Source organism: Equus asinus, chromosome 21, assembly GCF_041296235.1.
Source record: "Equus asinus isolate D_3611 breed Donkey chromosome 21, EquAss-T2T_v2, whole genome shotgun sequence".
In the NCBI taxonomy this organism is placed as follows: Eukaryota; Metazoa; Chordata; class Mammalia; order Perissodactyla; family Equidae; genus Equus; species Equus asinus.
This window is the reverse complement of record NC_091810.1, coordinates 10,517,281-10,544,633: the sequence shown is the minus strand read 5'-3', so window position 1 is coordinate 10,544,633 and position 27,353 is coordinate 10,517,281. Positions and strand designations below refer to the sequence as shown.

Genomic DNA, 27,353 nt, shown 5'->3' with positions numbered 1-27,353 from the left:
TTTATTTTTTTCCGTATTTTTGTTTATATTAATATCTTCTTCTTCGAGGAACCTACGTTTAAAATAAGAGGAAACCATGTCATTTTAATCGAGAAAAGTCAGGCGCACCTTTGTGGCTCCAGGGCGTCTGCTGGTGGTTGGTGAGCGGCTGTGCGGCTGCCCCTCCTCACAGCTCTGCTTGCCTTTGCAGGAGGTGCTTCCTGCAGCTGGCGGGGCCGCTGGACCTGAGGACGTGCAGTGCCCAGGGAGCACGGTCAACCTGCGGGACCTGCAGTGACAGCTGCCCTCTGCCTGGGGACCAAGGACAACGCCTCCCATCCCTGTTCCCCCAAGACTTTGGTCCATGGTCTTGCAGGCCTGGGTGAGACCTTGGTTTCTGCTCAGAAGGGCAGCCTAGTTCTTCAGAGACTTTGGGGTACATTTATTGAAAATGTTTTCCTTAGATTTTATCAGGAACCAATTTGGGGCCGTGCTATTTGAAACTGCTATGTATGAGCAGAGTGCTTCGGTGAGGCAAGGCTTGCCTTCAGAGCAAAATGCACAACTTTCCTGTGCTGGGCTGTGCGTGGACATCCCTGTCCCATTCGATCTGAGCCATGGAGCACTTGTTCATTTAAGGAAACACATTGTGCAGGAAAATAGGGTCGAGTTTGTTTCCCTAGTCAGACACAGCTTTCTCTGTGGTAAAACCAAATGGGGTCTTTCAGCTTCTGTGTTGTAGCATCTGGCTTGAGAGAGACAGAAGCACCCGTATCCCTTCTGAGAGCTGTGTACCAGGCCATTTCCCCACGCCTTGGCTGGTGTTCCTGGTCGGGTTGATTTTGTCACACTCCGGGGCAGAAGTGGTCCCTTTGTCACAGTGAGGCCAGATTCTAATGCATGTTCCGGCAGGCCAGGCGGGCAGCTGGTGTGAGGAAAATAATGGGGGGTGACATGGGGCACATTGGGGGCATCTTAGCAAGTCCTCAGCATAAACCGGATTTAGAGCTCATAGTTGGGGATGATAGAGTTAAAACTTTTTCAATATTTTTTTTAAATTCTGTATTTGGGTATTAACATTTAATAGTAATTTGACAATGGTTTATAATGTTCTGAATACTGTAAATTATGTGTAGGACTGTAATAATGGCATGTATATGTTTTCTGTTGTTGAGGTTGAAGATGTCATATGCTGTGTCAGTGTATATTTTTATAGAGTAAGGTCTGTCTTGCAAAAGGAGACGAGTTGATAACCTTGCACATATTTATTTGATAATTAGTTAGCAGACTGGACACACTCAGAAATGGGTTTTTGCCTTGTTCCTTTTGAAGTGTATGTTGATTCAGATGCTATTTTGGTTCTTAGACTCGGAATTATCCAAACTCTACCCATTCTGTGTTTCTTCGTTTCTTAAGATTTTGGCCTTTGGCTTCTGAGAGTGACCCCAGTGTTTGATTGTGATCCCTCGCTCTGTCTTGCTCTGAGGTGCTGTCTGTCCAGGGTGCTTCTCCACCCAAAGGAACCCAGGCCGTATTTATAAACGGTTCTCACCCACAGAACTCTCTGCTGTGTCACAGACTGAAGTTGTGCCCCAGTGAATGTCCACCACAAAGGGACTGGTATGGCCGTCAGTTTCTGGGCATTGAGGTTCCCTGCTGGCAATGGGCCCAACTCCTAGTGCAGATGAATAAAAGTTTTTGTATAGTCATGCACTGGAGATTTCGCTTGGCTTAATTCAAGGACCCGCGTGTATAGTGTTGGAATCGTTTCTCCTTGGTAGTGCTCAGAGCCCTCTCATCTGTCCAGCCTGCTGCCCACTGTTCTCACCTTTGCGCTGGGCTAATGCCACGCCACAGCTCAGCGTGCAGCTGGCTGTTGTCTTTCGGCTCAGCTGTGGTAGATGAGAGCCAAGATGGGCCCCTTCCCTCAAGCCTTTGCTTAGGGTTAAGTGACTAAAGCCATTTGGAAACAGCGTCTGCCTCCTTAAAGAGGCCTTCAAGACACCAGAGAGACATGGAGTTTATTTCAGGGGAGTAGGGAAACATACAGCAGGAGGCCTGGGGCGCAGCCTGTCTCTGCTTCCTGCCGTCGTGTCTCCTGCGCCGTGAGCCAGGCCGGCGGCCCGGCAGGCTAGGTGAAGAAGAACAGCTGCTCCTCCTTGTCCTTGTCCATCAGCACGTGCTCAGGCTCCTTCTTGGTTTTCAGAGCCGGGGGCCGGGAGCGGCACACCAGTCTTCTGCCTCTCTGTGGAGGAAGTGAGCCCTGTGAGCCTGTGCTCCGTGGCTCCCTGCGCCAGGCTGCCGCCGACACGCCGAGCTGTCAGACACCCTGTCCCAGGTGGCCAGGAGCTGGCAGGAGCTGCTGAGCTGGACTGGGGGTCCCTGTGGACTGTCCCACCCTCTCTGGTCACTCCTGGTCAGCTGGAGGGCCAAGGGCTGGAGTTGCCCTGAAATGACCCAGGAGTGTGAGTCTCTTCCACATTTACAAAGCCTGTTCCCTGGGGTGCCAGCCCCTAGATGTGTGTCTGGAAAGGGGCGCCTGGGAACACAGATCGGGGCTGCAGGCTGAACAGAGGAAGCCCGTCTCTTGCTGTGGGGACTCTGGAGGAGACCCTGCAGTGTCCGCGGTTCCCCACGTGGCAGTGTGGAGAGTGCCGATCGTTCAAAGGAAAGCCCGTTGGCCTCCTTTGTCCATTGGGGGCCGTTTCGAGGCTCAGGCCTGCTTAAGGGATACACCTCCTGTTGCCAGGGCCAGAAGGCAAGGGGCTGCTCCAGCCTATTGGCTGTTGGGTGGAGGCCTCAGGACACAGCAGTCAGGGGGACCCCTAGTGACAGGTGATGAGAGTGGCCTGGAGTCTGGCTGCAGTGTAGGTGATGCTGTGGGACCCTGGGGGCTGAGCTGTTCGTGCCAGCTCTGAGCTGAAGCCTGTACCTGGGCAGGGCTGGAGGGCACAGCCGGGCCAGTAACTGACCAGGAGTGTGTATGCAGGAGGGTCAGCAGCCCCAGAGGAAGGCTTCTGGAGGAGGCAGTCCAAGAGGGAGGGCAGCCCTGGGGGCAGCGGAGACCATGCTCCACCCTAATGGCCCCATCCCCACCCCAGAGTCTCTGCAGTAGCGTCTGCAAAGGGGACGAGCCAGGTTCACTGCAGGCCCTGAGCCCCTCCCAGCCCTGTGGTGCCTGCTGGTGGGACCCTTCCCCAGCAGGGACTCCCCAGGGCCACCCTGCCCACCTTCTTCTTGATCTCGGCCTGGGCCCGAGCCCGGGCCCGCTGTAGACGCTCTTCCTGAAGCTGCTTCTGCATCTTGACCTTCTCTTCCCGGAGTCTGGGTGGCAGTGGCAGCAAGAGACGGATTAAGGACTGGAGGGGCCTGGGGAGGTTGCCACATCCCCTTCCCAGCTCCTTCCCACGCAGCCCTCAGTCAGCCCTCGCCCTCCCTCTTCTGAGAAAACTCCCCATTCCTTTCCACCCTTCCCTCCAGCTTGGGGCCTTGCTTCTGCCCCTGCTTCTTAGGGGTCCCAGCTCTGGGCTTCCTGTGGGAGACCATCTGAGGTTCATCAGCTCGTACCCCCAGGAGGCCCAAGTTCCTGATCACCGATCCACTGCCCAGGGCTCCCTCATTGTCACCTGTGAAGGCCCAGCCCCCAAGAAGGTCAGGAGTTCTGTCTCCTTCCTGTCTATACTTGTGGTCATCAAACCTTGCCCAGTGCCTGCTCCGAGCAGGGTACTGGGGACACAGAGGAAGAGCCCCTGTGCCTGCGGGAGAGCCGGATGGCTGGGTCTAAGGGCTCTACACACGAGTGAATGAGCCAGGCAGCCCACAGGCCAAGGAGCCTCAGCTCCGGGACTCATCTGCACCCCATTGGGCCCGGGGTGGGCCTCTTCTTGGGGGACAGGCCCATGCCACCCGCATCCAGCATTCTGACACTGCCAGCTCTGCCTGCCTGCCCCCAGCACTAAACTCTGCGCTCCCCTTAGCTGCTCCCTGAGTCTGTACCCTCCCTCCCCTGGCCTCTGGCAGTGCCAGCCTCTTTCCCTCCAATCCAGCCAGGAAAACGGCTGTTGCTGTCCCTTGTCCTCAAGGGTGAGGCTGTGCTGGCCACACCCTGACTTTGGCTCGTGGGCTCCCTGACTCTGCATCGTCCCTCACTCCAGAAGAGGAGCTTCCCTCACTGGGTCTGAGTTGGGTGCCCCCTCTGGATCCCTGCAGACCCCTGGCTTCAGTCTCTCCCAGCGTGAAGCCCCAGTTCCTGCCCCCGCTGGCGAGGGGGCTCTCTGAGGGCAGGACCGTGTCTGACCTCCCCTGGTGTGAGGGCCCTTACTTCAGGCGCCGCTCCTTCTCCTTGGCCTTCTCGGCCTGCTCGATCTTGGCCTGGGGCACACGCTCCAGGTTCTCAAGCAGCTCGTCCAGCTGGTGCTCGATGACGGTCAGCATCTGCACAGTGCCCAGGTTGGACTCCTGCTGGGCACCGACGCACTGCCGGTACACGTCCAGCACCTTGTGGTTCAGGCTCTCCAGCAGCTTGTCCTGCGAGGCAGACAGCCTCCAGGGGGTCTGTCAGGCCTGGGCGTGCCCCTGCTCCACAGCCTGCCAGACCCAGGGCCCTCGCCGCCACCTGGCTGACCTCCCAGGGCCTACACGGCACGCAGAGGGGGCTCGGGAAGCATGGGGGACACAGAAGTTGGACGGCAGGATTTTTCTTGGCCAGAGCTGCCTGATGCCCTCGCCCTCCTGTGGTCAGCCAGATACTGGGCTCCAGCCTCCACCGAGGCTCCCACCTGCGCCTCAGCTCCTCCGTTAGCTGCCTCAGTGGCCCACTGAGGCCCGGTCCCCTCCTCTGGAGAGTCCTCCCTGTTCTGCCCCTGCACTGACCTCAGCTCCCCACAGGACCACATCCTGCGACATACTTTCTGTGTGGCTCTGGGCCAAGGAACTCCCCTCTGTGAACCTGTTCTGGCATTCAGAAAACAGTTAACATCCCTGCCACATGAGGGGCATGAGGATTAAATAAGGAACAGCAAAAGACTCTGGCCAGGCCTGGGGCGCAGCCAGTGCCCAGTGAAGTCCAGCAGGAGGTGGAAACACACTGGCCTGCTTGTTGTCGCAGCCTGTGTTCCTGGCCCAGTGCCTGCACACAGTAGGTGCTCGACAGTCATTTGAGTGAATTAGGAAGCTGGGTCCACGCACATGGTCCCCAGCACGTTGTCAGGAAGGGTGTGCGCTGAGGCCCAGTCCCGCTACTGGAAACATCCCTGGCCTTCTGTGCCTTCAGAGTTCTCACCCGCCCAGCGTGGCCTGGGGACGTGGGTGTCTTCCTCCCACCCAGCAAGGTTGCCTTCTAGATACATTGTATGTGTTTAAGAAGCAGGCGTATTTGTTGAATGAAAGAACAAAGGGATGGAGGAGGTGTGTTGGGCACAGGGCCACAGGGTGTAAATACACGGCAGGGCTCCGGTTTGGGGACCAAGGGCCTTTTCCAGCCAGTGCCCCTTGGTCAGGCCCACAGAGCCTGGCAGGTGGCGAGAGGCCACATGCAGCCCCAGAGCCCTGTTCTCCTGCTGTCGGAGCTCCGGGCCCCAGGCCTCCTCTCAGCAGGTGCCTGTGATCGGGCGTCTCCCCTGGTCTCTGCCCACCCCCACTCCATCTGCCCACCGCCTGCTGGCTGCCGTCCGGGGGCCTACCTCCTGAGCACCCTTGTACTCGCCGAAGTGGAAGACTCGGGCTTTGAGCTCCAGCTCGGCGGCTGTCTCCTCCTCCTTGGTGATGGACATCATCAGCGTGGTGATCCACTGCTTCAGCTGGTTAACCTCCCTGTCCCTGGATGGGGGACCGGCAGGGCCCCGCCCACTCAGCGTGGCCTGGGGCACCTCACTTCTCTGAGCCTGAACCCCGGCCACTGTCCTGAGGGCTAAGGGACCATGACTGCAAAGTGTCTGCATGCCCAGGGGTCAGACATGCTGGTGGAACATTTAAGATCTTTAACGATCAACGCTAAAAAGAAATAACTTCATTCAGGTATAGTTACGTGTGATAAAAATTTTTTAAATGTACAATTGAGTAGTTTTTAGTATACAGCCATTATCATAATGTAATTTTAGAACGTTTTCATCACCCTGAGAGAAACCCGGTACCCGTTCCTGGTCACTGCCCGTCCTCCTCCGCCCTCCTTTTTGTCTCCTGGACAGCTCGTGAACGTGGAGTCATACAACATGTGGCCTTTTGTGTCGGGCTGTGCTTCAGTGTGCCGTCAAGATCCATCTATGCTGTGGCACGTGTCAGAACTTCCTCCCTTTTTGTGAGCGCGTGTAGCCCACGCTTTGCTGATGCTGATGGGCATCTGGCTGGTTTCTGCCTTTTGGCTCTTGGGAATAATGGTGCTGTGTACATTCTCAGACAAGCCTTTGTGAGGACATGTTTTCAATTCTCTTGGGTATATATATTTATGAATAGAATTGCAACAAACAACTTTTAAATAAAATAATAAAAATAATAATAAAAAATCTTTTGGGCCAGCTGGTGGTTACTGGTTGAGTTTGGTGTGCTCCACTTTAGTGGGCTGGGTTTGGTTTCCAGGTGTGGACCTATGCCACTCATCTGTCAGTGGCCATGCTGTGGCGGCAGCTCACATACAAAAAGAAAAGATTGGTAGCAGATGTTACCTCAGGGAGAATCTTCCTCAGCAGAAAAAAGAAACAAAAACCTTTCATGATCATGGCAGACAGTGACCATTGTATATTGGGGTTTCCTGAGTGGGAATACTCGCTCTAGGGCTATCATGGGTTCACCCAGTGCAGGCAGCTGTGTGCGACTCCCACATGGACATCCGGCCACTCCACCAGCAGAGCAGTGCCCTGGAGGCCCAGAGGTGCTCCCTGCCCCCATGATGATTTTGTGGCTTTCTCCCCATTTGTTGATAGAGCCTACTGACATTTTCTCCATCACAAGCAAAGCGCCATGGGATGTACTCCTTTGCCCACAGGGGTCCCATGGCCTGTCACATGCACCACCACAGGGGTGCAGGCCACAGGCCCCCAGGCTGCACCCATGGCTTTGGGGCTGAGGGCTGAGGCCAGAAGCCTGTGAGACGGGTGCTGAGCTGGTGGCCGGCTTTCTGGAGCTGATGCTCAGAGGCTGATGCCAGAGAGGCCACATGTAGCTCACACACACCCCACCTGCCTGGGCACTGCTGGGGTGCATGAAGGGAGCCTGGGATGCCATCTGAGAGTACCTCCTGGCATCAGGCGCCCCTTCCATCCCTGAATGCCCACTGCAGGGGCGTATGCCTTTGGGGTCAGTGGTACATCTGAACGGTACATGATTGCATTCAGCTTTAACTTCTTCAATACCATACTTCCTTCGCTTTCAACACCTTAGCTGGTGAGTGTGATTCCACAGCCGGCTCAGCCCTGTGCCTTTGTCCTCCTTTGTCAAGTGGACTGGGCAGTGGTAGTGGGGTGGTTCTGTTTCTCCCCTGGGTAATTGAGATATATACCTTTTCCCCAACTAGTTCTCTTTAAATGTAGAATTGTTGGGTCACCATCTTTTCTTCTCAGATAGATCCCATTGCCAATTTACTGGAAATGCAGAGGCACGAGGGACACAGTGCTCAGCACTGGTCTGCAGACCAGTGTGTGTGTCACCTGCGTGTTTGTCAAAGATGCAGAGTCTGGGCCTTCCCTGGGGCCTGCCCAGTCAGAGCCTCTATTTAACAAGGTCCCCGGGGAGTCCAGTGTACACAGTCTGAGGAGCAGTCCACTGCCAGCAGAGGGGCCTGGATTCTTTAACAACTGGACTGCAAGGGGACGAGAAGGAGAGGGAACCTATAGATCAAAAGGGATTTAAAGACACAACCAGCTGCCAAGTGTGATCTTGTTTGGATTCTAATTCAAACTAAGTTTAGAAACGCCAACTATTTATGGGTTATGGATAATCTATGTTAAGGATTACTGGTTTTTTTTTTTAAAGATGTGGTGATGGTATTGTGGCTATGTTAAAGAGCCCTTATCTTTTTAGAGATACCTACTAAAATATTCACAGATGAAATGATACAGTGCCTGGAATTTGCATCAAAATACGGGAGATGGGGAAGTGGGTGGGGTCTCAGTGAAAGGAGCTTGGCTGTGAGTTGCTCACTGCTGAAGCTAGTGATGGGGCCTTGGGGGCTCATTATACTATTCTGTTGGGTTTTGTATATGTTTATATGTTTGAAGTTTTCCTGGAGCTATTGGATTGAATTGGAGAAATTATGAAAAAATTTTTAAAAGGTTACAAAAAGAGGACCCCTTTATAAATACCTGGAGGTGTATAACCAGAAAGTTTCCTAGACGAGTGTTAAAAAAAAGAAAAGCAAGCACCACCAAATGTAAATAGGGGTCATTCAAAAGGCCAAGCAGAAGAGAAAGAGTTACCATATTCCTGCAGACATAGCAGCAAAAGGAACAAAAATAAAATATTTTGAAGTAGAGGAAGACGGAGGAGTAGGAAGCACTGAGAATCTGTCTCCACCTAGACGACAGTTACACTGGCAGAATCTGGCTGATGGAACCATTTTGGAACTCTGGGGTCTATTGAAGGCTTGCACCTTCCAGGGGAAGGCTGAACTGGTAAATGGCAGTTAATTTTGGTCAATTTCAGCTCTTAGCACAGCAGGCTACCCTTCCCCAACCTCTCAGCTGGTGGCAGGCAGCTGTGCATGTGTTCCTGGAGCAGCTTGCGCACAGCTCAAGGGAGCTGGAGTGGGCAAAAAGGGCCCTGTCCTCTAAATACCAGGGATCTGTGCTCTCTGATCCCTGGTTGCTGCTTCTGATTACAGAGGTTCAGACAAACAGGCAGGCAGCCATGTTGCACCATCCCCATTTTTGCAAGCCTCTCCCCCTCTGGCTGAAGTGACTTCCGGGGGATTTAAAGGACTGGTGCTCTTTTCCCCCTCCCTTCATTTTTTGCTTTTTCCCCTTTTGAGAGCCAGACGTTAAAGACCTAGGACATTCAAAAATATCTGCACATACAGGGAAAATTATAACATGACCATGCACGCCTGAGGAAAGGCTCGAAAAAGACCTAAGAAGAACTTAAGTTTACAGCAGAGATGGCCTGCAACATTCAAATAAGAAAAAAACAATAACAACAACAATAAATAGGAAATACTCTGGTAGGGAGAAAATCTGATTTCCAGAGTTACATTATTAGATTCAAATGTTCAGTGTTAAAAAAAATCACAAGGTATATAAAGAAACAGGAAAGTATGACCCATTCAGAGGGAAAAAAGAATCAACAGAAACTGTTCCTTAAAAAAACAGGATGGCAATATACTACAAAGACTTTAAAACAACTGTTTTAAAGATGCTCAAAGAACTAAAGGAAAATGTGGAGAAAGTCAAGAAAACAATGTGTGAAGAAAATGGAAATATCAATAAAGAGATAAAAAACCTAAAAGGAAACCAAAAAATTTCTAGAGTTGAAAAAAGTACAATAATTGAAATGAAAATTTCACTAGAGGGGTTCAAAGGTAGATTTGAGCAAGGAGAAGAAAGAATCAACGATTTTGAAGATAGGACAATGGAAATTATCAAGTCTGTGAACAGGAAGAAAAAGACTGAAGAAAAGCAAGCAGAGCCTAAGGGACCTGTGGGCACCATCAAGTGATGCATCAGATACGCACTGTGGGGTCTCAGGAGAGAGAGGGAAAGGGCAGAGAGAACATTTGAAGACTTAATGGCTGAAAACTTCCTAGATTGGATGAAAGACATGAATATAAACATTCAAAAAGCTCAAGGAGCTCTAAGTAGGAGGAAATTAAAGAGACTCACACTGAGACATGTTATAATCAAACTATCGCAGGATAATCACAAGTAAAAGGCAAAGAATCTTGAAAGCAAGCAAGAAGCAAATCATTACATACAGAAGATCCTCAATAAGATGATCCGCAGATTTCTCACCAGAAACTTTGGAGGCCAGGAGACAGTGGGCCAACATATTCAAAGTGCTCAAAGGAAAAAGTCCTGTCAACCAAGAATTCTCTATCTGGTAAAACTGCCCTTCAAAAGTGAGGGAAAAGTTAAGACATTCCCAGATAAAAGCTAAGGGAGTTCATGACCACTAGACCTGCTGTGCAAGAAATGCTCAGGGGTGCCCTGCAAAGTGAAATGCAAGGACGCTAGATAGTTGATAGATGGATAGGCTAGCTAGCTAGCTAGATAGGACACTAGATAGTCAGAGCTGTATGATGAAATGAAGACCCCAATAAAGGTAAATACACGGGCAATTATAATGGTTAGTATAAATGAAACACTGGTTTATGACTGTACTTTTTTCTACATGATTTAAGAGACTAATACATTTAAAGACAAAAAAATAATTAGTGTAAAAGCTAATATCAGTGACTTTTTTGTTTGTAACTCCAAATCTTGTTTTTTACATAATTTAAGAGACTAATGCATCTAAAAGAATTTTAGTTTATGTTTGGGGCACAGAATATATGAAGATGTAATTTTGTGACATCAGCAACAAAAAGGAGTGGGGACAGATCTGTAAAGGAGCAGAGTTTTTGTATGCCACTGAAGTTAAGGTGGTATAGATTCAAATTAGAGTGTTACAACTTTAGAATATTAAATGTAATCTCCATGATAACCACCAAGAAAATCGCTATAGAATATACACAAAAGCAAATAAGAAAGGAGTTTAAACATTCTGCTACAAAAAAAAAAATAAACTAAACACAAAAGAAGACAGTAATGCAGGAAATGAGGGACAAAAAAAGCTGTAGGGCATATAGAAAACAAGTAGCACAATGACAGAAGTCCCTCCTTATCAGTAATTACTTTAAATGTAAATGAGTTAAACTCTCCAATCAGAAGACAGAGATTGGCAGAATGGCTAGAAAGCATGGTCCAACGATTTGTTGTCCACACGAGACTCCCTTAGTTCCCGGGCCCATGAGCCCTGTAAGATATTAACCACAACCCTGCTCAGAACAAGCCCCGTATGTTATCTGTAGCTCACCAGAAACCGCAAAGAGGAAGAAGAAGATGGCTGAGACACATGGTCAAAACCAGTTAAAACCGATTGAAGGCAACATGGTGGTCTGACTTGAGCTGACATAGAGCCCGCAGCTCATTATACGCTCATTGTAACACATCACCACACTGCATAACACACCCACCCCCAGCCATGTCAGGAAACCCCAGACCAAATAAGGGAGGAAAAGAGGTGGCACCCCGTTTCCCAGAAAAGCCTGCCCATTTCCCTGAATAACTCCGAATATTCCTCCTCTTTGCTACCTTGACCCCTTCTAACAGTTGCTTAATTGCCCCGAGAGCTGAGAGGCTGATTTGTGAGCTTTGTTCCTGCTTCTCCATTCTTTGGCCATTGAATAAAGTTTGTGCTGTTGCGTGCTCAGCTTCGGTCTTGTTTCAAATTTGCAACACTGAACAGAAAAAGGACCCTCTCAGGAGGGGACAGATTGTGGGTTTGAGTCCCACTGGAGTCAGGCTAAATTGGTAACAGAATTGACATCCGATTGTGGGTTCGAGTCCCACCAGAGTGAAATTGGTAACAACTTGAGATCCAAAGACACAAACAAGTTCCAAGTGAAAAGGTGGAAAAAGATATTCCATGCAAATAGTAACCAAAAGAGAACAGGTGGCAATAGTATTATCAGACAGACTTTAAATCAGAAAAGGTTGGAAGAAAAAATAAAAGGCTTAGTTCAGCAATAAGACACAACAATTACAAATGCTTACACACCCGATGATGGACCAGCAAAATATATGGAGCAAAACCTGACAGAATGGAAGGGAGAAACAGTTCTACAGTAATAGTTGGAGGAGTGACGTCAGCATCATGGCGGAGTGAGTTGTTCCCGTTGTCTCTCCCCTCTAAATTACAACCAGTCAGACATCCACTGACCAAGAGAGGATCCCCTACACAGCACAACATGATGACTAAGAGATCCGCGCATCTATGCACCTGAAGGTGGGTGGACGATACCCCCAGGAGGCAGTGGGACTAGGGGAGAGCCCCTTCCCCTCCCCCAGCAGTGGGGATCCAAGGCACAGAGCCTCACACTAGCATATGCACCTGCAAACAGAGGTTGCAGAGGCAGAAATGGCAGGCACAGCTTAGCCCCTGCTCTCCCCGACAGCACTGGCAGGTGGCACACACCCTGAGAATTCAGGACACAGAGCAGAGCTGATGACCCATCCCCCTTCTCCCTCCCCCAGCAGTGGCCCCGTCTTTCCAACAGTGGGGACAGTAAACAAAAGTCAGATTTTCCCAGCTGGAGCAAGGGGCCCTGATCTGAGTTTTCGAAACGCTGGCTCACACCAGAGACCAGAGGCTGCACCAGCGAGGAGCAAAGATCATCTCTCCCTCTTAGCCCCTGCCACCTTGCTCAAGGCTGGCGGGTGGAACCTATGACCAGAAGCGTCAGGAACCACAGCAGAACCCGTTACCCATCCCCCAGTGGTGGCAATGCCAACACCGGCTCTACCAGCAGCATGGGCTGCACACAAGTCCCTGGGCCCCCAGCAGCCCCAGACAACCTGGGAGCAGCAGCACAGGTAGTGCACAGGCAGCAGGATCTGAGCCTCTGGAGAGCCAGTGGGGGAACAAGAGCCCCAGGTGACCCTGGAAGCAGCAGAAGTGCTTGCAGCCTGGTGGCCCCAGTGACAATACCTGAGATTGCAGTGATATCATACGCAGCAAGGCACCAGCAACCCCAGAGGCACAAGCGGTACAAGGAGGACACTGATGACGGCTCGAGCAGAGGCAGTGGAGGGCGAAAAGTACAGGCTCTCCAACACAGCCAGAAGCAGCTCAGAACCAAAGTAACCAAAGCTGCACCCAAATAAAAATGGGGGTGCTGCCACACATGTGCCAGCAGAGGATCGACTGGTCAAGCACTGGGAAGAATGACAGTGACACGGCAGCACGAAAGAAAATGACAACTCTTGAGAAACCAAACTTGAAGTCACAGAATCTAACTGACAGAGAATTCAAAATAGCTGTCTTGAGGGAACTCAATGAGTTACAGGAAAACTCAGAAAGACAATTCAGTGGGCTTATGAATAAAATTAATGAACGAAAGGAGTACCTCACAAAAGAGAGTGAAAGGCTAAAAATAATAATAATAGTTGGAGACATCAATACCCCCCTTGCAATAAGGGATAGAATAACTAGAAAGAAGACAAGTAAGGAAATAGAGGATTTAAACATGACAATACACCAACTAGGTGTAACGGACACACACAACACCATGCCCAACAGCAGCAGGCACCACCTCTCCAGGGCACGGGGGACACTTTCCAGCACAGACAGTATGTTAGGCCTCAAATTAAGTCTCAATAGATTTAAAAAGATAGATGTCATACAAAGTACCTTCTCTGTCGACAACTGGATGAAGTTAGAAATCAATAACACAAGTAAAACTAGAAAATTAACAAAATTTTGGAAATTAAAGAACAGTTTAAAACAACCAATGGATCAAAGAAGAAATCACAAGAGAAATTAGAAAAAAATTAAAGATTAAAGATTGAAGTTAAAAATTACAAATAAAAACCAAAAACAACATACCAAAACCACGGGACACAGTAAAAGCAATGCTAAGGGGGATATTTACAACTATAAAAACTTAAATGTAAAAAACCTCAAATCAACAACCTGACTTAACAACTTAAGAAACTTCTAGAAAAAGAAGAACAAACTAAACCCAAAGATAGCAGAAGGAAGGAAATAATAAAGATTAGAGGAGAAAAACAAAAGAGAGAATAGAAAAACAATTGCTTCTTTGAAAAGATCAACAAAATTGACAAACTTTTGACTGAGACACTGTAAGAAAAGAAACTGCAGACCAATATCTCTTATGAACATTCATGCAAAAAACTTCAACAAAATATTAGCATATAGAATTCAGGAACATATTAAAAGGATTATACAACATGGCCAAGTGGGACTTATTCCTGGAATGCAAGGATGTTTCAACATATGAAAATAAATCAATGTAATACACCACATTAATGGAATGAAGGAAAACCACAATCATCTCAACTGATGCATAAAAAGAATTTGACGAAATTCAAAATCCGTTTATGATAAAACTCTCAACAAAATAGGAATGGAAGGAAACTCCCTCCAGGTAATAAAAGCCACACATGAAAACCCCACAGCAAACACACTCAATGGTGAAAGACTGAAAGCTTTTCCTCTAAGATCAGGGACATGGTGAGGATGCCCACTTTACCACATCTATTTAACATAGTATTGGAAGTTCTAGCCCGAGCAATTAAGTAAGAAAAAGAAAGAAAAGGCATCTAAATTGGAAAGGAAGGAGTAAAATCATCTCTGTTCGCAGATGATGCGATCTTCCATTCAGAAAGCCTAAAGGCTCCACAGCAAAGCCGTTAAAATTCACAAATGAATTCAACGAAACAGCAGGGCACAAAGTCAACAAAATCAGTTGCATTTCTGTGCACAAATAATGAACAATCTGAAATGGGAAACACAGAAACAATTCCATTTACAATAGCATTAAAGAAAAGAAAAAGAAAGTATTTAGAAATTAACCAAGAAGGGGAAAGACTTGTACAATGAAAACTACAAAACATTGCTGAAAGAAATTAAAGAAGACGTAAAGAAACAGAGACGCACTCCATGTGCATGGATTAGAAGATGACGCTGTTAAAATGTCCATACCACTCAAAGCGGTGTACACGTTCAATGGAATCCCTATCAAAATTCCAGAAATAGCAAAGCCATCCTAAAATTCATATGGAATCTCAAGGGACCCCAAATAGACAAAATAATCTTTAAAAAGAACAAAACTGGAGGACTCATACTTCCTGATTTCAAAACTTACTACAAAGCTACAGTAATCGAAGCAGAGTAGCAGTGGCATAAAGACAGAATGATAAGCCAATGAAATAGAATAGACACTCCAAAAAGAAATGTTCGCATAGACGGTCAAATGAATCTGTCAAGGGTGTCAAGACCATTCAATGGAGAAAGGACAGTCGTTTCAACAAATGGGGCTGAAGAAATGATATCCACGTGCAAAACAATGAAGTTGGACCCTTACCTAACACCATATACAAAAATGGACTCAAAATGGATCGAGGACCTAAATGTAAGGCCTAAAACAATAAAACTCATAGGAAAACGTAGGACCAAAGTTTCATTGGATTTGGCAGCGATTTCTTGGCTATTGACACCAAAGGCACAGGCAACAACAACAAAAAATAGACAAATTGGACTTCATGAAAATTTTAAAATTTTGTGCATCAAAGAACACCATCCCCTGATTAAAAAGGCGACCCACGGAATGGGAGAAAATATTTGCAAATCACTTATCTGTTAAGGTATTAATATCCAGAATATATAGATAACTCTTAAAATTCAACAACAATGAAAAAACCCAATTCAAAACTGGGCAAAGGACTTGAATAGACATTTCTGCAAAGAAGATACACAAATGGCCAATAAGCACATGAAAATTAGGGAAATGTAAATCAAATGCAAATCAAAACTCCAACGAGCTAGCACCTCACACCCATTAGGATGGCTACTGTGGAAAAGCCCGAGAACAAGCGCCGGGGAGGACGTGGAGAAGATGGAACCCCTCATGCTGTCGATGGGAACGTGAAACGGCGCAGCTGCTGTCGGCCAGCGTGGTGGTTTACTCAGAGTTAAAACAGAAGAACCACACGATTCAGCAGCTCCACTTCTGAGTATACACCCAAAGGAACTGAAAGCAGGGTTTTGAAGAAATATTTGTACACCCACATTCATAGCAGCGTTATTCATAATAGCTAAAATGTGGAAGCAACCCAAGTGGCCATTATTGGATGAATGGATAAGCAAAATGCACTGTATCCAGACAACGGAATGTTATCCAGCCTTAATCATGAAGGAAGTTCTGCCACCTGCTGCAACGCGGATGACCCTTGAGGACATCATGCGCAGTGAAATAAGCCAGTTGCAAAAGGACAAATACCGCGTGATCCCACTTATGTGAGGTACTCGGAGTTGTCAAATCCAGAGAGACAGAAAGTAGAAGGGTGGGTGCTGGGGCTGGAGGAGGGGCATGGGGCCTTAGTGTTTAATGGGGACAGAGCTTTAGTTTTGCAAGATGAGCAGAGTTCTGGGGATGGATGGGGGTGACGGCTGCACAACAATCTGAATTAACACTTAATACCCCTGGACGGTACACTTTGAAATGGTTAAGACGGTAAATTTTACATTATGTGGATTTTTCCACAACAGAAAAAGAAGAAAAATGAAACAGAGGCCCTTCTCACCCCACAAACTCAAGAGTGATGCTCCACTAGGCCCTGCATTTGGGATTCTGGAGGAAAAGGGCCGTGCACGCTCGGCTCTGGCTCCTTTATAGGTACCTGGTGTTTTGCTTGTTTTGTCTGCTTTGGCGTTGTGGCTGTTTCTTCCCACTCTTAAACCCCGTGGAGGGTCCAGTGTGAGCCGTCTGCCTGCACTTTGGCCCTCGCCTTTGTTTCAGTCCAGGGCAGTTTTCGTCCGCCTCTGAGTTGGCCGCTGCTTCTCTTCCCTTCTGTCTGTTGTCATCTGGAATTCCTTCTGTGCAGCACCTGCCTGCGTTCTCCCTGGGGTCCTGATTTTCCCGTCATTTCATCTCCTCGGAGTCCTGGGAGCTGTCCCCAGCTTATCATCATCCCCTTTGCTGACCTGATTGCCAGTTGTGTCTGGTCCTCGTTGTGGTCTTAACCCCTGTGGACTCTCCTGAGCCCAGATGGGTCTCTTCAGTGGCAGGGGTGCAGCCTCTTGAGAGAGGAATTAAGACGTTTCTCCTATCTCTTGCACTATCTGCATATACTTGGATCTCTCAAACTCATCCCCTTATGAATGTATTTTCTCATGTTTCCGGTGACATTTTTCTGTTGGCTTGTCCTTAGAGCTGGAAGTCAGTGTGAGTCTAGTCCTGGGGACTTAACATGAGTTGTGCCATTTTAATGGAGTGTCAGGGTGGAGCCTTGGCTGGAGGTGGCTGTGCAGCCTGGTTTTCCCCTGAGCTGTGGAGTCTCATTTCCATGTCTGAGTGGCAGGTGCCTAACATGGCTGCCAAGACTCAGGCTGCACAAGGTGTCGCCTCAGCCAGAGCTCGGCACTGGCAAGCACTTCCTGCTGGTTGGGGCACCTCCTCTGCGGCTGGCCTTGTTCTGGTGGCCCTGACTGCTGCAAGGCTGACCCTCACTGCCACCTCTGGCTCATTGCAGTGATGGGGTGTCTGGGGTTCTGCTGGGTTCCTTCCTGTTCATCTTCTGGCTTACTGGTTGGGCTGGTCCTTCCTGGAGGAAGGTTTGCATGGTTTCCAGGAAGGGATTCAGGCTTAATTTCTCTTTTCTGTTCTCTTGGCCATTGTGGCAGAATCCAGGAGGGGCTGGACGCCCATACTCAGGTTTCTTCTCACTTGAGCACCTCTGCTTGCCGTCTTTCCTTGGTCCCATCACCTCTACTCTCTCTGGCTGCTGAAGCACAGATCTCACTCTAGTGCTCAGGCCTGTAGCTTAACAGCCTGTCGTGGTGTCCTCCTGTTCTCTTCTGTGGCCAAGGGTCCATCTTCCTGGTCCGGGCTCCCCTTGGCCCTCACTGGGGGGACTGGGCAGTGAGCATCTCACACAAGTCACAGCGAGCTGGGCGGAGAACAGGCCTGGGCCCAAGGGAGGCCCACTGGCGCCAGTGCTTGCAGTTTGAGAAAGCGCTCACCCTCGGGGTCGCACATGCACCTCCCTAAATGTTGTGCCCTGGACACCTCAGCTGCCTTGCCCCAGTCCCCCCGCCCAAGAATGAACAATGCCCCGTCCTGTCATCCAGGCAGGCAGGAGCCGGCTTGCTCTACAAGCTTATGCGCCCAGTTGATGTACAGAGGCAAGTGACAAAGTCAGCCATAAAAAATCCTAAATTCACCAAATAATATTTTGTTATTGAGGCGTAATTAACATATCACAAAATGTACCCGTTTTTTGTGTGTCGTTTGATGAGGTTTGGCAAATTTACACACCTGTGTAAGGGCCAGCATAATCAAGATAGAGAACCTTTTCATCGCCCCAAAAGTTTCCTCGTGCCCATATATATCAACTCCCTCCCCTTCCCCAGCCATAGGCACTCAACGGGCTGATGTTGCCCTTATGAGAGGACCTCTAAGATGGCCCCACATGACACCTACCTCCCCAATGGTATTGACACCCTTGAACTCAGGCTGAACCCAGCGACTTGCTTCTAACCAATGGAATGCGGGATGGGAAGTCACTTCTGTGATTAGGGTACAAAAGACTGCGACTTCCGTCTTGCCAGCAGACTCTCTCTGCTGGGTTTTTGGCTTGCACACTTTGAAAAAGCAAGCTGCCACATCAAAGACCCCGTGGCAAGGGAATGAGGGTGGCCTTTGGCCTACAGCCAGCCAGGAATTGAACCCTGCCAAGAGACACGTGAGGGAGCTTGGACAAGCTCCTTCCCTGAGTGCAGTCTCGGGATGACTGCAGCCCAGCCACCACCTGGACCCCGCAGAGGAGCCAGCCTCGCTGTGCTTGGGCTCCTGATGCACAGAAAGCGTGAAATGATAAATATGTGTCATATTAAGCCTCCAGGTTTTGGGGCAATTTGTTACGCAGCGATAGATGCCTAATGCAGCAGGTCCTAGCCCTTCAGGTTACTAACAGAGTAGGTGTTCTCCGGTGCCTGGCTTCTCTGCCTCAGCATGATGTTTGTGAGGTTCATTGTGCTGTCGCTGTGTTAAGAGTTTGTTCCTTTTTATTGCTGAGTAGATTTCTATGGTATGTAATAGCCCCCCCTTACATGTCCAGGTCCTAATCCAAGAACCTATGAATAGAGTATATTACTTGGCAAGGGAAAACCAAGGTTGCAGATGGAATTAAGGTTGCTAACCAGCTGACCTTGAGATGGGGAGACTATCCTGGATTATCTAGTTGGGCCCAATGTAATCACAAGGACCCTTATAAATGGAAGGGGGGCAGGAAAGAGGATCAAGAGTGATGTGATGTGAGAAAGGCTTGATTGGCTTTGCTGGTTTGAAAATGGGAAGGGGCCAAGGTGACATTTAGGAGCTGGAAAAGGCAAGAAAAGGATTCTCTCTAAGAGCTCCAGAAAGGAAGGCAGCCCTGCCAATATGTTGATTTTAGCAAGTGAGATCCATTTCAGAATTCTGGCCTCCAGAACTGTAAGAAAATAAATTTGTCTGTTTTAAGCCACTCTGTTGGCAGTAATTTGTGATAGAAGCAATAGATATCTAATGCACGTAATATGGACAGACCCCGTTGTATTTATCTGCTCACCTGCAGATGGACACGTGGCTTGTTCCCAGTTCCTGGCTAATACGAATAACTTGGCTGTGAGCGTTCCTGGGATTTTTTGCTACATCATGTCTAACACAGCCGCTCTTTCTTTCAGTGCTGGCACACACTGCTCATTTGTTGTATGTATTTTTTAAGAGACTTCATTTTTTAAAGCAGTTTTAGGTTCACAGCAAAATGGAGCAGAAGGCACAGAGATTTCCCAAATATCTTCTGCCCCTGATACTCTACTTCCTGCCTCAGAATGGCACATTTTTTTTTACAATCAATGAACCTACACTGATGCATCATAAGCACCCAAAGTCCACAGTTTGCATTAGGATTCGTTCTCGGTGCTGCACATTCTGTGGTTTTGGACAAATGTGTGATGATATGTGTGCATCGTGATGGTCTCACACAGAGTGTTTGCACTGCCCTGAAACCCTCTGTGCCCGCCTGTTCATCCCTCCTGCCCCAATGCCTGGCAACCGCTGGTCCTTTCATGGTCTCCATAGTCTCACCTTTTCCAGAATGTCACATATTTGGAATCATTCAGTAAGCAGTCTTTTTCAGACGGGCTTCCTTCACCTAATGATGTGCCTTTAAGGTTCCTCCATGGCATTTTGTGTCTGGGGAGCTCATTTCTTTTTAACGCTGAATAATATTCCACTGCTTGGAAGCACTACAGTTTGCTGATCCATTACCTACTGAAGGGCATCTTGGTGCTTCCAAGTGTTGGCAATTACGAATAAAGCTGCCATAAACATGTGTGTGCAGGTTTTTGAGTGGACATAATTTTTCAGCTGCTTTGGGTTAATACCAAGGAGTGGGATTCCTGGATCCGATGCTGTGGTGTGAGTGTGTCTAGTTCTGTGAGAAACCATCGAACAGTCTTCCAAAGTGGCTGCGCCGTTTTGCATTCCTCCCAGCAATGAAAGAGAGCTCCTGTTGCTGCGCCTCCTCACCGGCATTTGGTCCTGTCAGTGTTCTGCATTTTGGACGTTGGACATGGTATGTATAGTATTATCTTGTTGTTGTTTTAAGCAGCAATTCCTTAAGGACATCTGATGTGGAGCATCTTTTCATGTGCTTATTTGCCATCTGTATATCTTCTTTGATGAGGTGTCTGTTCATGTCTTTGGCCCATTTTTTAATCAGGTTGTTCATTTTCTTAAACTTTGAGTCCTTTATCAGATATGTACTTTGCGAATATTTTCTCCCAGTCTTCAGCTTGTCTTCTCATTCTTTTGACATTACCTTTCATAAAGCAGAATTTTAAAATTTTGTTGAAGTCCAGATTATCAATTCTTTCACGAATTGGGGCTTTAGTATTGTGTCTAAAAAGTCATCACCATACCCAAGACTATCTAGATTTTCTGCTATGTTATCTTCTATGAGTTTTATGGTTTTATATTTTACGCTTAGGTTTACGATCCATTTTGAGTTAGTTTTTGTAAAGGGTATAAAGTCTGTGTCTAGACTTTTTCTTTTTTTTTTTTTTTTGTGCTGGGGAAGATTTGCCCTGAGCTAACATCTGTTGCCAATCTTCCTCTTTTTTTGTATGTGAGCCACTGCCATGGTATGGCCACTAACAGATGAGTGGTGTAGAACCAAACCCAGGAACCAAACCCAGGCTGCTGTAGTGGAGCATACTGAACTTAACCACTAGGCTGCCAGGGCTGCCCCTTTTTTTCCTTTTTGCATGTGGATGTCCAGTTGTTCCAGCTCCATGTATTGAAAAGACTGTCTTTGCTTCATTCTATTGCCTGTGCTCCTTTGTCAAAGCTCAGTTGACTGTATTTATGGGGGTCTGTTTCGGAGCTCTCTAGTGTGTTCTTTGGCTAACACCACACTGTATTTATGACTGTAGCTTTATAGGAAGTCTTGAAGTCGGGTAGTGTCAGTCTTTGGGCTTTGTTCTTCTGCTTCAATATTTTGTTAGCTATTCGGGGTCTTTTGACTCAATATAAACTTTAAAATCTATTTGTCAATATCCACAAATAACTTGCTTGGATTTTGATTGGGATTGCATTGAATCCATATATCAAGTTGGGAAGAACTGATATCTTGACAATATTGAGTCTTCCTGTCCATGAACATGGAATATCTCTCCATTTATTTAGTTCTTCTTTGATTTCATTCATCACAATTTTATAGTTTCCTCATATAGATCTAGTACATATTTTGTTAGATTTATACCTAAGCATTTCATTTTTGGGGCTGCTAATGTAAATGGTATGGACATACCTCACCTTATTGAACTTTGCAGATAGTGCATTTTTTACAAATTGAAGGTTTGTGGCAACCCTGTGTTGAGCAGGTGTGTTAGAGCCATTTTTCCAACAGCATTTGCTCACTTTGTATCTGTGTCACATTTTGCTAATTCTCGCGATATTTCAGACTGTTTCATTCTAATTATATTTGTTATGGTGATTTGTGATCAGTGATCTTTGATGTTTCTATTGTATTGTCTGGGGCACCACCAACGATGCTCATATAAGACGGCAAACTTAATTGATAACCGTTGTGTGTGTTCTGACAGCTCCACTGACCAGCCTTTCCCCCTTCTCTCTCCTTCTCCTTGGGGCTCCCTATTCCTTGAGACACAACAATATTGAAATAAGCCAATTAACAGCCCTACAATGGCCTCTGAGTGTTCAAGTGAAAGGAAGAGTGGCACGTCTCTCACCTTAAATTGAAACCTAGAAGTGACTGAGCTTCGTGAGGACGGCATGTCGAAAGCTGAGATGGGCTGAAAGCTGGGCCTCTTGCACCAAACAGTCAGCCTGCTGTGAATGCAAAGGAAAAGTTCTGGAAGGAAATTAAAAGTGCTGCTCCAGTGAACACGAATGATAGGAAAGCAAGACAGCCTTATTGCTGACACGGAGAAAGTGTGAGTGGTCTGGACAGAAGACCAAACCAGCCACAACATTCCCTTAAGCCAAAGCCTAACCCAGAGCAAGGCCCTGACTCTCTTCAATTCTCTGAAGGCTGAGAAAGGAGGAAGCTGCAGAAGAAAAGTTTGAAGAACCAGCCAGCGGAGGCTGGTCCACGAGATTTAAGGAGAGAAGCTGTGCCCATAACACAGAAGGCGAAGCAGCACGTGCTGATGTAGACGCCGCAGCAAGTTACCCGGGTGATCTAAGTAAGATATTAATGCAGGTGGCTACGCTGAACAACACGTGTGCGATAGAGACACAACAGCCTCATATTGGAAGAGGATGCCCTCTAGGACGTTCACAGCTAGAGAGGAGTCACTGCCTGGCTTCAAAGCTTCAAAGGACAGGCTGACTGTCTTGTTGGGGGCTAATGCAGCTTGTGACTTTAAGTTGAAGCCAATGCTCATGTACCATTGTGAAAATCCTCGTGCCCTTCAGAATTATGCTAACTCTACTCTGCCTGTGCTCTATAAATGGAACAACGAAGCCTGGATGGCAGCACATCTCCTTACAACATGGTTTACTGAATATGTTAAGGCCACTGTTGAGACCTGCTACTCAGAAAAATAAGATTCTTTTTGAAATATTACTGCTTGTTGATAGTTCGCTTGGTCACCCAAAAGCTCTGATGGAGACACACAGTGAGATTACTGTTGTTTTCATGCCTGCTCATACAATATCCATTCTGCAGCCCATGGGTCAAGGAGTAATTTCGACTTTCAAGTCTTATTATTTAAGAAATACATTTTATAAGGCTATGGCTGCCAAAGATAATGATTCCTCTGATGGATCTGGGCAAAGTAAATTGAAAACTTTCTGGAGAGGATTCACCATTCTAAATGTTCTTAGTGACATTTGTGATTCGCGGGGAGAGGTCAAAAATATCAACATGAACAGGAGTTTGGAGGAAGTTGATTCCAGCCCTCATGGACGACTTTGAGGGCTCAAGACGTCAGTGGAGGAAGTCACTGCAGATGTGGTGGAAACAGCAAGAGAACTGGAATTAGATGTGGGGCCTGAAGATGGGACTGAGCTGCTGCAGTCTCATGGTCAAAGTCTAACGGATGAGGAGTTGCTCCTTGTGGATGAGCAGAGAAAGGGGTTTCTTGAGATGGAATCTGCTCCTGGGGAAGATGCTGGGAAGACTGTTGAAATGACAAGGATTTAGAATTTACATAAACTCAGTCGATAAAGCGGCAGCAGGGTTGAGAGGGCTGACTCCAACTTTGAAAGAAGTTCTGCTGTGGGTAAGATGCCATCAAACAGCACCACACGCTGCAGAGAAATCGTTCATGAAAGGAAGAGTCAGTCAGTGCCACAAACTTCATTGTCGTCTTACTTTAGGAGGTTGCCACAACCACCCCCCCACTCCAGCAACCACCGCCCTGCTCAGTCAGCAGCCATCAACGTCAAGGCAAGACCTTCCACCAGCAAAAAGATTATGACTCGCTGAAGGCTCAGAGGATGGTTAGCATTTTTTAGCAATAAAGTATCTTTTAATTAAGGCGTGTACATTGTTTTTTTAGACATAATGCTATTGCACACTTAATAGACTCCAGTTTCGTGTAAATAGGACTTTTATATGCACTGGGAAACCAAAAAATTTGTTCGACTTTCTTTGTTGCAACATTTGCTTTATTGCCGTGGTCTGCAATCTCTCTGAAGTAGGCCAGTTTTGTGTTTTCAATTTCGAATTCACTTGTTCTTCGCTCGTATGTAGGAGAGTGTCTAACTTTTGTATATTAACTGTGTGATCTTTAACCTCACTATAATAGCTTCCTAGTTCCAGGTTTTTTGTTGACTTTTTCAGGTTTTCTACAGAGATGATCGTGTCATCTGTGAAGAAAGATGGTTTTATTTCTTCCTTCCCAATCTGTGAATCTTTTATTTCCTTTTCTCGTCTTTCTGCATTGGCTGGGATTCCCAGGATGATGAAAGGCGTGGTGAGAGGACACCTTCGCCTTGTTTCCTCATCTTAGCAGGACAGCTTGAATATCACGTTAGCTGCAGCGTTTTCGTAGATGTCTTTGATCAAGTTCCTCTCTACTCCTAGTTTGTCGACAGTTTTTATTATGAATAGGTGTTAGATTTTATCAAATGCTTTTTCTCCATTTCCTGACATGATCACGTGATTTTCCTTTTTAGCTTGTTGATGTGATGGGTTTAACTGATTTTCAAATGTTGAACTAGCCTTGCATGACTGGGAAAGGTCCCACTTGGTCATGGTGTATAATTCTTTTTATACAATGTAGAAGTCAATTTGCTAATAATTTGTTGAGGATTTCTACATCTATGTTCATGAGCGTACTGGTCTATGGTCTTCTTATCATGTCTTTGGTTTGGCACTCAGTTAATGCTAGTCCTATAAAATGAGTAGGAAGTACTCCCTCTCTTTCTATCATCTGGAGCAGATTGTAGAGGAGCGGGATAATTTCTTCCTCAAATGTTTAGTAGAATTCACCAGTAAACCCATCTCAGTCTGGCACTTTCTTTTCCAGAAGGTTACTAATTAATTGATTGAATCTTCTTAATATATAGGCCTATTCAGATTATTTATTTGCTGTATATTTTTTGAAGCGTCTTATTATTATTGTTTGCTGAGAAGGGTGGGTGAGTTCACGGGAGTTAAATGCACACGTGCTGGCTCCTCTGGCCACCAAAGCGGAGCACATGGAACTTTAACCACTAGGCTACGGGGCCGGCCCCCCCCCTTCCAGCTTTTTAGGAAACATAATCTTGCCTGAGAGCTGGTGGTTTCACATCATTCTGAAGACTCCCACAGAAGACTCTCCATGTCAGGACATATGCCAACAAGACATGGGTACTAAGAACATGGCTCGCCATGGGACATCAAAGCCTTGGGCTGGCTACAACCACAGGGACTTTGCACTTGCTTTCCCTGTGCCTGGAACTCTCTTCTCCCAGCTGTGTGTGGCTTCCCATCACTCAGGAAGTGCCTGGCTCAAATGACACCTTCCCCTGGAAGCCTTTCCTGCCTCCTCCCATCTGCACCCACCCTCCACTTCAGTCCCCTTCTCATGTCAATCTCTTTATTTTCCTCCTAGCACATGTCAGCATCTATGAGTCAAATCTGTTGCTTGTCTCCCCCCATTGAATGTCAGCTCCATGAGGCAGGGCCTTGCCTTATTCTTGGAGGGCCAAGCCCAGGCCTGACCCAGCATAGGTGTTCAGTCAGTTTTTGGGAATGAATGATGAGCCCTTGCTCTAGACAGGCCTCACCCAGTGCCCCAGCCTGACCCTGCCCAGCCCAGCTCTGCTGGGTGTGGTGTCAGAGAAGGCACCTGGGCAGAAGATCCTGGGAGATGTCCCCTCTGGCTGCAGGCTGCTCCAGGGTGGGGAGGGGACCAGCAGGCGTGGCTCCACCCACCTGACCTACTCCCACTCAGCGCCCCCTTGCCTGAGAGGACACATCCTCTTCCCAGAGCCAGGCCTATAAGGCTGAAAATGGAGCTTTCCAGAAAACTGAAGCCAGGGCAGGGCCAGGGAAGTGGATGGGGAGGGTGGAGGGCCGCCCATCCCGGGTTCCAGGGCTGTAGGGGTCCCAGGATGGGAGCCAGGGACAGAGCCCCTGCCTGCCCCCCTCCCGCCCCCGCCCCCCGGGCCACTGCAGGAGACCTACATGCGGATCTGGGTGGTTTTCAGGTTGAACCTCAGCTCCTCCAAGGCCTCCTCCATCTCCTGCGTGTTCTGGATCAGTGAGAGGTTCTGCTCCTCCAGCTCCGTGAAGACGTCCAGGAGCTGCTGGGGCTCCGTGAAGTACAGCGCCAGCTCCTGCAACCAGAGCCGTGCATGTGGGGGCTCGGCAGCCGGGCCAGGCGGGCAGGCAGCTGGGCGGGCCCCCTGGAGCAGGGCCACTGACCTCCCCGTCGCTGTCCGGGTCCTCCTGCACAGGGAGGGCAGAGCTTGACCTGCAGGGAGATGTGCGGTGAGGCACGGCCTGCAGCAGAGGGTCTGAGGGCCGGCCTCCCCCTCCAGTGGTGCAGACCCTGCGTCACCAGAGCACCTCCACACCCGGGACCCCGATCCCCCTCCTCCCTCCCACAGTTCCTAGGCAGTGCACCAGCTTCCTCTTGGCCCCCCAGCTGTCACACAGCAGCCAGGGGATAGTTTCAAACTTCAGTTAGCTCTTCTCACTCCAGTTAGAATAAAGTTTGGCCTCCCACGAGAGCCTGTGGCCAGTGACCTCTCAGCCCCGGCCTCCCCACCGCCCAAGGCTACTCTGCTTGCCCCAGTGCCGTCCCTCCCTGAGGGCCTTTGCCCCTGCAGCTCCCACTGCTGGGGTGCCCCTGCCCGTTTACCATTCTTTTTCTAAGAGCCACTTTCAGGCCTCCTCTGCCCACCTCCCTGTCTAGTTTTGGCCCTGGCCCTTGTCCTTGATGGCCCCACTCACAGCTGTTGTGACGCTCATGGCCACCTGTGACTGACCCCGAGCACCCCACAGGGGTGGGTACCGTCCCAGGCCAGCCCACAGGGGCACGGGAAAGGCTGTGTGGTCTTTGAGCACAAAGCATGTGCCCCGGAAGGCCCCACTGGGTGGGGACCTGACCAAGGCCGACATCCGAACATGTGTGACCGCCCCGCCTGCCTGCTCCAGCCTGGGCCCCTGCCCTGGACATGCAGGTGCTGCTGGCTGGGGACTGTCCCAACACAGGACCTGGCGGTGGGAGCTCCAGGGCTGAGGGGCAGCCTAGGCAGAGTAAGCATGCATTTCTAAGCTCTTGGAGCCTCCTTTCAACACTGAACTGGAAATAACAGTTCCCACCGGCAGGGCTAGCAGAGATCCGAGTTAGCCTGCTGCACCAGTCTGGCCCACTGATGGTGGTTGGTCTTCTCCACAGGCATGCCCGTGGTGCCTGAAGATGCATGTGAGCTTGGAAACTGGTCATGCTCGGGTCCCCTTCTAGCACAAGAAGCATCAGTTCTGGGCACGGGAGTCTGAGTGTGCAGAGCACCTAAGAGGGGCACCCATATGCATGTGGAGCTCAGGAAGAAGAGAGGACAGAGCCATGGGAGCAGGTGGCCAGGCTATCATAGAGAAGGAAGGACAGAGCACGGAGCACCTAAAGGATGAGCAGAAGATACAAAGCCCATGAAGGAGAGGGAG

At 48.4% G+C, this 27,353-nt stretch overlaps 2 protein-coding genes across 9 annotated transcripts in view; one reads left to right on the top strand and one right to left on the bottom strand.

The window, feature by feature from the left end:
- ZXDC (ZXD family zinc finger C) overlaps positions 1 to 1,692 on the top strand; it is a 40,465-nt gene extending 38,773 nt beyond the window's left edge. For both annotated transcript variants that reach the window (XM_070493558.1, XM_014846119.3), the window contains one exon: positions 191 to 1,692. In XM_070493558.1, the coding sequence (XP_070349659.1) occupies positions 191 to 365 (175 nt within the window). In that variant the 3' untranslated portion in view covers positions 366 to 1,692. The remainder of the gene's footprint in view (positions 1 to 190) is intronic.
- Positions 1,693 to 1,828: 136 nt separating this feature from the next.
- Positions 1,829 to 27,353, bottom strand: part of CFAP100 (cilia and flagella associated protein 100) — a 66,302-nt gene continuing 40,777 nt past the window's right edge. For all 7 annotated transcript variants that reach the window (XM_014846090.3, XM_014846091.3, XM_070493560.1 and 4 more), the window contains 6 exons: positions 26,109 to 26,157; positions 25,869 to 26,020; positions 5,661 to 5,796; positions 4,301 to 4,506; positions 3,210 to 3,303; positions 1,829 to 2,224 (listed from right to left, as the gene is read on the bottom strand). In XM_014846090.3, the coding sequence (XP_014701576.2) occupies positions 2,111 to 2,224; positions 3,210 to 3,303; positions 4,301 to 4,506; positions 5,661 to 5,796; positions 25,869 to 26,020; positions 26,109 to 26,157 (751 nt within the window). In that variant the 3' untranslated portion in view covers positions 1,829 to 2,110. The remainder of the gene's footprint in view (positions 2,225 to 3,209; positions 3,304 to 4,300; positions 4,507 to 5,660; positions 5,797 to 25,868; positions 26,021 to 26,108; positions 26,158 to 27,353) is intronic.